Source organism: Candoia aspera, chromosome 3 (assembly GCF_035149785.1).
Source record: "Candoia aspera isolate rCanAsp1 chromosome 3, rCanAsp1.hap2, whole genome shotgun sequence".
Classification (NCBI taxonomy): domain Eukaryota; kingdom Metazoa; phylum Chordata; class Lepidosauria; order Squamata; family Boidae; genus Candoia; species Candoia aspera.
In genome coordinates, this window is record NC_086155.1 from 158,153,090 (window position 1) to 158,165,803 (window position 12,714).

The window sequence follows — 12,714 nt, forward strand, 5'->3', positions numbered from 1 at the left end:
GTAATATTATTTGTCCCTCCAGTAACAGAAATTTCTAATTTATTATATCTTCATAAGACAGAATATAAAGAGAGAATTATAATCAAAAAATACAACCACCTTCTGAAATGTGAGAGCTTCCCTATTTTATACCTTACTAAGACTTTTGATTCAAGTTGTATAAAAAGAAATACTGAGAAAAAAGGAGCTGAAAAGTCCAAGCAGCTTTCAAAATAAGAACAACAACAACACTCTATAATTCAAAATGAGTAAGTCTGGGGGGAAAGGAGCTGAAAAAAAGAGAGCTACTGATCAGGGTTTTTTTTTAACTTTTAATGACATTTGAATAATGCTGACATCTTAGCCCACATTCTGATCATTAAGAACTGCAGTCAAATTAGAAACAGAGCACATCATCTATGCAGAGTAAGTAATTGCTCCTATTATTTTTACATCCTCATTATTTTTACAAAAGAGTTATGTTTTCCTGTAACTTGCACCTCCCACTCTAGGAAGGGAAAATATGGTTTCAATGTGCTTTAAAAAGTCACAGGTGACAACAGAACAACTATGAATATATAATTATGATAGAAATAGAAAAACAGTTAAAAACATGAAGAAAAAAAGAGAGCCAGTTTGGTGTCATGGTCAAGGGCCAGGCTAGAAGCCAGGAGACTGTGAGTTCTAGTCCTGCCTTGAGCACAAAGCCAGCTGGGTGACTTTGGGCCAGTCTCTCTCTCAGCCCAACTTACCTCACAGGGTTGTTGTTGTGGGGAAAATAGGAGGAGGAAGGAGTATAAGGTATGTTCCCTAACTTGAGTTATTTATAAAAAGAATAAAGGCAGGATAAAAAAAAATCTAAAAAACATAATATGCAATCTTGGGCATAGTTTAGAAGAAACAAATGTATATCCAGTGTTATATCCATACTTTGTGCACAAGTCACTGCAATTTCACTAATTATGAAGGAAGCCAACTGCCAATATATTTAACTTCAAGATCACTGGCAAGTCTATTTCTAGTTCATTATTTAATATTTACCTTAACTGAATTTTAATCCTGCTTTATTAGATTAATTTTTTACTTGATTACTCACATCTAAAGCAACTCACAATAAATATGTCAGCTCATACTTGGCACATTAGTAGACCAAACAAGTAACACTACTATCAACATGACAAGGAGATGACTGCTGACAGATTCCCCTGAACTGACTTCTAATGGAGCAAATCATGGATGTCCTGGTATGGAAAGTGTTACCTGTTGAATACCAGGCAGATTCAGTAATGAATGAAGGTACCAACCTGGAACTTCAAAAAGGCTGATATTATTCTGCTCAATGCCATATGCCTAAGCAACCACAGTATGAGACAAGCAGTGACGGAACTTTATGACCAGTGGACTTGAATGTGTCAATTAAGACTACTCTAAAGTTTACATTATAAAGTTATTCAGGTTCATAATCCAAGTCACACAAGAGATGGTGCCATGAAATGGTACAAAAGAGATTTTACTTAGTACATTTTGCATTTTGTTAAAGTCTTGAAGAACTCTGTGCAATGGGACAAAGAAGAAATGAAATCAAATCCTATGACAATATTTGAATAAACTAATATATGAATGAACTAATGATTATGATTGTTAGAAGTAAAAGAAACGGAATATAAAGTTGGTTTATTTGATCAAGGTTAAAACAAGATATATTGTTACTTCTAGCTACCCTTTGTGGACTTTCTGCTGACACCAGGACTGAAAAGATAATGTTTTATGGATTTGTTTATAGATAAGAGATATGGGATGAAGAGATAAATGTTTGTAACTTTAGAGAAGGTGAAGTGTTACTAAACTTGTTTATACTTGTTTTGATGAAGGTTGGAAGTCACTTCTTTATATATTTCTTTTCTCTTTATTATATTTACTTTTTTTCTTTTTCTTTCTTTTTCCTTGCACCTTTTACTTTCTATTCTCTTTTCTTTCTTTAAGTTTGTATCAGTTTTTACTACTATAATAAAAATTCTTAATGAAAAATTATATATATAATTTTTCCTAATACTTAAATGAAATCTAGGTAGCTATATCTTATGCCTATTATTTATGTTGCAATGAAAAACAGTTCTTGACCATCTTCCCTATGGCACCCTTTTAGGTGCCTGGACATAGTTTTCTTTTAACCAGACTAAGCATCTCCAGCTCTTTTAGCTTGCCCAGAATCATACATGCTACCACAGGTGAAATATCACTAGTGCAGATTAGACTAAGGCCTTAATATGTTTTTGGTACAGTGATTCTTCTAATGCAGCCCAGAACGTCATTAGCTCTTCTAGCAGCTGTCTCACATTGCTGGTTCATGTTCAGCTTGTTCTCAATTACCACACTGAAGTCATTCTCTGAGGTAGCCCTGCAAGCCATGAGTCCCCCATCATGTGTAACGACTGCCTATTCAAAATCACCATCAGACTCACACAGGGCTTTCATGGGTATCTGATTTAATAATGAATAGTATGCAGGATCACAAGCAAAGCTGGGAATAATAAAAGCGCGGGATGTCTCCCAATAAATCCCCAAGCAACTCCCAATCCCTCCCCCCGAAGTCAGTACAATTCCATGCCCCAGGTGCCCCTAATGGTTCCTGCCAGTCTGCAGGAAACGTCCTTGACAAGGCGAGATAACCCAAACATGCATTCCTCATTCTTCACTCCTCGCATCACAGCCTGGTACAAGGAACAGGAGCAGCCCCCTCCCGTACAGCAACTCGTGTCAGCCCCATGGCATGGGAACCCATTACGATGTTTTTCAGGAACATTGGAACAGTAACCATGACATCATGTTAGTATGCCCTACATTTTTCTCTCTAAAGGTAATTGCTTAGATTTCTACTAGCTGAAGGATATAATCTTCCTCTAAGCCCAGTCTTCCAACCTGTCCAGACTAGATTGTAATCTCATTCTGTCTTCCTGAGTGTTGGCCAGGCTTCCCAATTTTGTGTCATCTGCAAATTTCATAATTTGTGGATGAGCCCATAAATCCCACTATCAAAGCCTTTAATTTTTTTTTAAGTTGAATATTATTGGCTCCAAACAGATCCCTGCAAGATCCTACTGGCTACTGTTCTCCAATTTGATTTAAAGTCATTAATGAATGTGATTAGCCAGCCAACTTTACTATAGTGTCTTCCAAAAGAAATGTTACCAGCTTGTCAATGAGTATGTCATGTGGAACCCTGTCAAAAGCTTTGTTGAAATTGAGGTTGTTTGTTTATTGAATTTCTATGGGAGCCTATCTCAGTTACATGACTCTGGGAGGCTAACCATACTTAAAAACAGAATAAAAACTATATAGTAAAATTGTAAACAACATAAATAGAGCCAGGGAAAAACAAGCAACAGCAACAGTTAAGTAATTAATAACAACAATTAATACAACCAAGAAACAGGCTCACCCACCCTCCAGGACCCCAGTCTCAACAAAAAAAACAGGTCTTCAAGGCCTTAGGGAGGGCAGTAGGGCTGGGGCAAATCTGATCTCTGGGAAAATGGTGTTCCAGAGAGTGGGCACCACAATAGAAAAGACTGTCCCCTGTATGCAACTAGGGAGAGATGGTCCCATAACTAATCCAGCCCTAAGCCGTGAAGAGCTTTAAAAGTAATCACCAACATCTTGAATTGAACCTGGAAGCATGTTGACAACCAATTATAGTATATCCACAGCATTCGCCTTGTCCACCAAAGTAGTTACCTTATCAAAGAAGGAGATGAGATTTCTTTCACAAGACCTATTTTTGACAAAGCTTATTTTCCACCTTTGTCTTCTTGACTTAATTTCTACATTTCTGACCTGAAGTTTAGACTTCCTTGGTTGTCAGCTTAGCTTTCCATTCCAATAAGCATCTCTCTTTATGGTCTTGCCTCCTTTGTGAATTGATTATTCAGTTGCAAGGCTCCTTTAGATGTCTCATAATTTTCATCCATGCTGGTACTATTTAAGACTACACTATCCTTACTTTCCTTTTCAAGAAGCCCCAGCCACCTATAACACCTTTCCTTTTAAGTTTTTCTTCATACCATCTTTATTTATTAAAATCAGCCTTTCTAAAATCCATGGTTTTTGTTTAACTTTATTTAAAACTAAGGTTTTTTGTGAAAATCAAGAATTCTAATATGTGGTCACTTGTACCAAAAATTCTCACTACTTTAATACCTGCTGTTAGTAAGGATCAAATTAGATCCCCTAATGCCCACATTTTGATAGTAAAAATTATTACTGACATTCAGTCAAGAATTTATCTGACATCTTGCATCTGGCAGATGTCAGATAAATTCTGACATGAAATATCTTCCAACATGAAATATCTCATCACAACCACTTTATGGTTTTTTGAGGCTTTAGTTATCTGCTTTAATAAACCTTCATCTACCTCTTCTGACCAGTTTGATGGCTTATAGCAGACTCCAGCAAGATGTCCCTGCTGGTTAGCTTGCCCTTTTATGGTAAGCCATATGCTTTCAATACTTGTGTTACCATTAGTTCAGTGGACCTTTGTACAGATAAATTCATTCCTATTATACAACATGAAACCACCTCGTCTCTTGTGTTGTCTGCTCCTATCTAGCCCCTAACAGCAGTGCATGACCAAGGAAGCAAGATTCACACAGAGTCTCATTAGTCAAGTTTAATCACAGGAAGAAGGGATTATGATACAGAATTTTGGAAACTAACAAAACTGTGTTCCTCATTTATTATTAAGTATATTAAGGCAGGGTCTCTGAGCTGTCTGAATTTATTTCTCATCGATTCTGTAACTGAGGCCTCACTTAAGAGATAAGGCTGAAATTTCTACCTGTCCTCATTTGTTATGTTTTGAGCAACTGCCTTTTCTTTCCCAGATTCTGAGAATACTCTTACCACCTTTGAAACAAGGTGTACCCATCAAACCCAATGTTGATTGACTCGATTCATCCCACAATGTTTCTGTAACCCCTATTATATCATACTTGCCTTTGTATTCATGACAACCAACTTAGCTTGTTTGTTACAATAGATAGGTAGACAGCCAGATGGACAGCCAGACAGATAGATGCATTTGAGTCAGTGTTGACTCCTGGCAACTGCCTTCTTCCTAAGACTGAGAGAGTGACTGGCCCAAGGTCACCCAGCTGGCTTCGTGTCTATGGTGGGATTAGAACTCATGGTCTCCCAGTTTCTAGTCTGGGACTGCCTTAACCCCTACATCAAACTGGCTTGTTATCCATACTTCGTGCATTAGAGTACAGATATTTAGGTTAATTTAGGACTCCCTGTGTTTGGTTTCCCTTTTCATTTATGCCTGCATTTCTTTTGGATCTTTGCTAAACTGGTAATTTCCCAAACATTTCACTTTGCTGCTATATGCCATCTATTACTTGCCAATTTGTTACTCACCAATGGTTTTACAACTCCCACTCTCTTGTATTCTAATATAATGCCTGACCAGGTTAATCAGTCATTAACCAGAGATGTACTTTCCCTCCTTAGTGAGATGAATTTCATCTTTTCAAACAGCACCCCTCTCCCTGAAGCTTGAACCACTGTGGAAAAACCCAAACCTCTGTCGGTTGTACCAATGTTGCAACCAGCAGTTCATTTTAAAATTTATTTCTCTTGCTGGACCTTTCCCTCCAATGGGAAGAATTGCTGAAAACATCATATGAGCCCCTTCACTCTCCTCCTCAAAGCCATGAAATCACTCTTGATGCACTGCAAGTCAAACCTTGTAGTATCATTGGTACTTATATGGATGAGCAGGAAAGGTCTGTAATTAGCAGGTCTGATGAACCTTGCCAATCTTTCTGTCACATCTTGAATTTGGGCACTTGGGATACAGTACACATGCCAAAATGACAGAACTCGATAACAAATGGGAACTGTCTTAACAGTCAGAAATCATGCTGAGACGAGGAGTAGATCTCTAGTGTTTATTACTGCTACATAAAACAGAATCCTAACAAACTGAAGAAGCGTGGGAAAAACCCAGACAGATAAACCCCAAAAGTTAAGGCGGGTCTGATCTGTGTCTCTTTGAATGGCTGCTTAATTCCTCAGTACCACGCATGCGTTTTCCCCCCTGGATAGAGGCCCCCTCCTGCTCGCCATCAGTACTCATGACAGGAACTTCTGTGCTTCTCAAGAGGGAGCTGCCTACAAGCCACCACCTCTCATTTTCTTCTTGATCATGGGTGATGGATCTCTTCTACATGGATCAGGTAATGAGCTTCAACCGTGGGGGTCTTTTGTAGGTCGCTCATGTTTGCAGATACTTCCTTGGAGGCTAGAGCTTTTGTTGTCAAGTTCTAGGGGAAAAGGCTGCTTTGTGGCTAGTTTGTTTCTGACAGTGATGTGTTGACAGCTGCTTTTATTCTCATTTTTGATGAAATTGTAAGCTTAAATTGCCCTCTTTTCCTCAAGGAGTATCCACATTACTGAAGATGTCTTCATCTTGACAAATGAAGTATATGCATGATACTCTGGCCTCCAGCTCACCGATTTTTGTTTTTAGAATTTCCACAAACGGATACTTTATACAGATAAAGTCCACTTTTTCTTCTGATGAAAGCATAACACATCTTTTGCAAGTAACTGTCAGAACCCATTTCTGGCAATGATGTCTCTTATACACTTTAGGAAGGGGGGAAAAAAGTAGATTTTTGAAATTGTCATGCCTCTGGCTTGAGCTCAAGTAAAGTTCAACTCCTCTGTGTATTGTGGTGACTTCTGGTCTCTTCCCAGAATCACTTAGAATATGCAAATGATCCCTTGGTGCATCCATCGTCACTCACAGAGTGAGCAAATAGGAGTTTGGTGGGGAAGTTTAGCTGAGGAAAGAGAAAGTCTAGGAGAGGGAAAGGATGCTAAATGATTTCCTGTTGTTGCTGCTGGTTGCTCACTGCCAGTGACTGGAGCATTTCTTCCTTCTGAGCGAGCTAGGGAGGACCTAGGACCTAGGACCCAGTTCCAAGAAAGTGAGCTTACTCTTGAGCAAACAGGGAGAACAAACAAGAGTTTGGTACAAGAGGTGAAAAAATTAATTAAGAAATTAAAGATAACAACTAAATGGGAAGGATAAGAGAGTTATTTAAGAAAATTAAGCCTTTTTCCAGTTTGATACTAGAAAAAGAAGATATAAAGAAAGGATGGCCCAAATACACAAAAGAACAAATCACAGACTACTAGATGAAGTAAAATAAAGTAAACTAAAAGGGCAGATGGAGCCCCTTGTTAGTTTTGGTTTGTATACGTTTTTTTCTGTATTGTTTGGCTGGATTTCCCGTCTTGCTCAGCATTTACTGTGTATTACAAGTTTTTAATCTTGTTTTGTCATACTGTGAGCTATCCAGAGTCAGTCTGGAGTTGGACAGTGCCAAAATTGAATAAATACAGAAATAAATAAATGAATAAAATCAATCATAATTAAGGAAAAGAATGTTTAACTATTTTAGACACACAATCTTAATGCAAAAGTCACTGATGCTTGTAAAAATCAAAGATAATTTAAAAAGGACTAATAAAATGCAAAATAGCTACATATGACTGATGTCACCAGCATGAGCTTACAAGAAGTCAAAGCAGCAGCTACTGACAGAAAATCCTGCTCTATTAACATCCACTGGGTCACAAAGGTTGGAAGCAATACAATAACTGAAAAAGAACGAATAATTTATCACTCTACCCATGCATTCACATTTTCCTTGTTTGTTTTAGACACCAAACCAAAGCCATATGCAGAGGATGCAATGCCTGGGACCAAAAAAAAATTCCATCTATGGTAATAATACTAATTTCCCTTATGAAACACCTGACCCATTCTGATTGCTCATAATGAAAGTATTATTCAACTATGGAATTTGTATGTTTTATTTTCATGAGCTTTGTTCATCAAAGAGTGACAAATATTGTTTGTGACATTGTTAATTGCTTTTATGAGCTTTGAAAAATACCTTTGCAATTTCCAAGGATGGAGAAAGATGACTGCAATCTGAAGAAGGATGTTGAAATTTTATGGTTTAATTTCTTCCAACCAGATAGTGTAGATAACACTACACTATTTGGCTTGACTTTTTTTTTTACTTGCATTACTCAGTATCTCTTACTTTACTGATGTACAGATTGTAATATTCATATCTGCTTTCTGTTGGGCCAGATGCCTGTGTGTTTCACCTAGATCAAGAGCCAAATTTGGCACTAGTGATATTTGTGCTTTCAGAGTACTGGGGGATCTACTATTATTCTTTGCCCCATAGCGTAGCTTGAAATCAACAACCAACACCGACTGACTGAAGTTCACTTCTCATGACAAACATCTGGATAAAATGTTGAACTTTCATGCTTTTTCCCAAACTCTGCTTCTTGCAATGTCCAATGAAATCCTCAGGAGTAGAAACACTTTTTGTCATCTTCACTGGGTGTAATAAAGAGATTGACCAAATACAGATTTTTGGATTTTTTTTCCCATTGGCCAATATGGTTATAATTGCTTTTGATGGTTATGTAGTTTTAGTTCAGACTATACAACTGTATGTGTTAAAATCCATTTATATTGGCTATTATTGGTATAGCTAAATAATAAGAATAAAATGTACTATTCTTAAAAGCCACTTCTAATGAATTCTATATATTTTCCTATAGTCTATAACTTTGTGTTTCAGTTTAGCTAATACATTTAACTGATAGCTTGCAATACTGACTAACTTTTAAGAATTTAATTGATTTAAATGAGATTTAGGCTATAATTGAAGGGACCAAAATAGCCACCAATGTTTATAAAGAGTACACCGTAAAACAAAACATGGATTCACAACTACTGTTTTTACTCTGCTTAAAAATGTCAGACTTGTTTGCCTTTTTATATATAAAATTATTATATAAATACATGTATTATTTCAGAAACATTCTTTAGACACAAAAAGAGGTAAAACTGTGAAGCCTTCAATACTCCAAGTTTTTTATCATATGTATCAGGCCTTTAACTGATTGAAAATTCTGAAGATGATGTTGGGGAAAATCCCAAAAATGTCACATTGAAGAAAGGCTTGATTACAAATAAGATCCCCAGAATTCTGTAGGATTCTAACAGCAGTTTAAATTGGCTGATTGCAGCCTACAGATGCATTATGTAATAGTTATATAACACCAAAAATAGGAAACAACTGCAGAAAAAAAATACATATTACACAAGTGATTATACCGAGTTATGAATATTCACAAATATTCCCAACAGAATTGTGAATATTGTCTAGGAGAATAATTTCTTTTAATTAATCTATAAATACCTATAAGAAGTTGGGTGTTTAATTTGCAGATTATAACACCATGTAAAGTAGGATCTTTTTTACTGGTCTTGCTCCTTTCTGATCATTCTTATTTCTATAGAGAATATCCTTTTGATATGACATTACATCCAGAAGGCCTCTGACCTGGATCAGGCCACCTAAGCGATTACATACAACGTTAATGCAAGAAAGCAAACATTTTTAAGCAGTTTCTATCTTTGGTAATACTTCAAATTCCAGATACACACATGTTAGATAAACAAGATTTTTAATGTTTCCCAAGCAACAATATAACCAAAGGGGGAAAAACTTATTTATGATACTCCTTTATAAAATGTGATGAAAGACGAATAAAAAACTATTATTTACAATGAAAAGTACCTGTGGGTATCCATGGATCTGTTGTGGGCTTTATGAATGTGTTCACTTGATCCCAGTTAAGATCATCATTATCAGACTGACTATATCCACATGATGTAAATGGTTCATCAAATGAACAACCACCTGAAAAAAAAAAGGAGGAAGGTTTTAAAAACGGACTGGACTTTGGCTCTTTTGTTTTCTTTAAAGCCCCCCATATAAACCCATGCTTCTTTGTGTATTTTCTCTAAAGAACTCAACATAAATTGGTTTCTAGGATACTGAGACTGCAGTATTATCAAAGTTGAACTTTAATTATAAATACATTGCAACTTGCTGCACTTAAGTATAAATAAATCAGAAATGTAATCATACAGCTCCATTCATACCAGCCAGGGCTTCCTAAGGCTCAGATATATTATACAGTTTTATGTGAATAGATTAGGTTTTAATATACTGTATATGCTTTTGAACTGTGGTGTTGGAGGAAAATTCTGAGAGTGCCTTGGACTGCAAGAAGATCCAACCAGTCCATCCTCCAGGAAATAAAGCCAGACTGCTCACTTGAGGGAATGATATTAAAGGCAAAACTGAAATACTTTGGCCACATAATGAGAAGACAGGACACCCTGGAGAAGATGCTGATGCTAGGGAGAGTGGAAGGCAAAAGGAAGAGGGGCCGACCAAGGGCAAGATGGATGGATGATATTCTAGAGGTGACGGACTCGTCCCTGGGGGAGCTGGGGGTGTTGACGACCGACAGGAAGCTCTGGCGTGGGCTGGTCCATGAAGTCACGAAGAGTCGGAAGCGACTAAACGAATAAACAACAAACATACTGTATATGCAAAGAGTGTCATGTACAGCATCTGTCAAGGCAAAGGCCTGTTCTGGTTCTGAACTGAGAGCTACTATCAAATTGTAGAAAAAGCAGTCCTAGAATTCCAGAAGCCAGTGTGGGAATTTACTGATGATAATATCCCCACTCACCAGAGTGTTGTAGTCACTACATATGTCACATATTCACAGCATGGAAATAGGTACATGAGCAATGGACTGAATAATGAATAGATGGATGGCTCTTTTCTTATGAGACTACTGAGGTGCAAACTCCAGATGTGGTATTACATAATTAGAAAGTGTTTTCTGTATGTGAAAATTGGGGCCCTTCACTGACAATATTTGCTATTCTATCCCTGTATATGAAACAGGCACTATGTCCAGAGAAAGGAAGTAAGAGCAAAGGCATATAGTAAATTAAGATCCACATAGTAAAATAGGGTCAATAACTCTCCACTTAGGCTATTTGCAACTGCATTCTGTAATCACATGTATTGTTGATTATCTTTATGTTTATTCATATGCTCAACCATCAGTAAGTATAATCCTGACTGTAATTTCTGATGTCAGACACATCTCTCTTTGTTGGCATAGCAAATATTTCCTTCTATTTAAATTTAGATTAGGGTAGGTTAAATAACTTTGCAAGCACAGCTACTGATGCTTTTCCAATATACTGGACATGGTAATGCCTGGGGATTATGAGAAGACCAACACATCCAGCAGGCACTAGTTAGGGAAGACCATACCAGTATTTTAGGCCAGCGCATCTTAAACAGGCAGACCATTAATATTTCCCGAACACCTTGAAGGTATACTGAGAGCTGTTGTAAAGATCCAAAAAGGAAAAAAAAAGTTTTTTGGGTGGGACTGAATTTATCTAATTTTATTAATCAAGTAAGTACATTCATATATTTGTGAATGTGAATTTTCAGCATTCAGAATTAAAAACTAGTATTAAAAAATGTTGAATTTTATACTGCCAATAAAGCTTTATTAAAGAAACCTCAGACCAGACACTGATGAAATATAGGGTCATTTGTAGGCTCATATACTCCACTAAGATTTATAATCAGTGTATTCAGTGTAAATATACAAATAACAGAGTACCATGCTTTACTTCAATATAATTTTAAATTCTCTTTTTAAAAGAAAGGATTGTAAGGGTTTCTCATGACTGCATCACTCTGAGCCATCTGGGGGCTAGTTCAGCAGTCTTCTGGAGACAAATCTTCCAGAAGTGAATGTGGTTTGTGACTGCTATGCCAGAAAGGCTGGACTGGCACATCCCAAGGGCGGAAAAAAAAACATTACAGGGAACATTGGAGTATGTATGTGTTGCTTAGTGTTCCATAGTGTTGTAAAGTTTAAGAAACATGCATGCAGCCACATCTAAATTATTATGTTTTCTTTTTCAGCCTAAATGTTTACTTACAATAACTCCCAACAGCTGGTTTTACCCTCAGTTTGTATAATGCTGTTTCATAAATTACATTCAGAATGCTATTTTAAAAATTCTTAATGATTCATACTATGCATATGATACATCATAAGGATATTTTCAGCAGTTGCTGTAGATTAGATCAAGAATTTCATTTGTGCTTGAGACGGCAGATAATCTTTTTTACCCATTCTGTCCTTAAATGCTATTGAAAAGGACGAAGAAACCATGTGAGATGGTAATATAAGGGAACAGTGAGGAAAGGGGGAAATTGTCCTATTGAAGCTCTGCAGTTTTCATGAGCAGAAGAAACACTGCTATTCAAAGATCTAAACCATCTAGATACAACCTAATGTTGATGTGTTATTAAACCTGGTTAAACTATATTGGTTCAATATATTATTCCAGGCATAAGTAACTCAAATTTTCGTAATTAATTGTCATGCTGGCCCTAAGCTGATGGGAGTTTAAATCCAAAATCCATGGACGATACCTAACAGCTTCTTCCTGTATTAAACTTTATTCTGAACCCAGATATAAAGACAAATTGTGTGCTCAATTATTAATACCAATTACTGTATGATTGATTATCAAAATAAGAATGAGCTCTTTAAATTCAAAGGCAGAAAGACATTATGGATTTTAGAGAACTTCACAGAATAAGTTAGCGCTCTTTAAGACAATATTAAACACTATCCGAAATAACAAAGTCATAATTTCAAAATACAACAAAACACTTTTTTTTAATCCTATGTTTTTTTTAAAGTTATTCTTTCTTTCAATTTTCAAAGTTT

General features: G+C 36.5%; 1 protein-coding gene across 7 annotated transcripts in view; it reads right to left on the minus strand.

Annotated features, from left to right (window-relative positions):
* The window catches only part of PTPRM (protein tyrosine phosphatase receptor type M), a 516,027-nt gene that overhangs the window by 369,710 nt on the left and 133,603 nt on the right, over nucleotides 1-12,714 (minus strand). For all 7 annotated transcript variants that reach the window (XM_063299123.1, XM_063299121.1, XM_063299120.1 and 4 more), the window contains exon 2: nucleotides 9,663-9,785. In XM_063299123.1, coding sequence (XP_063155193.1) covers nucleotides 9,663-9,785 — 123 coding nt within the window. The remainder of the gene's footprint in view (nucleotides 1-9,662; nucleotides 9,786-12,714) is intronic.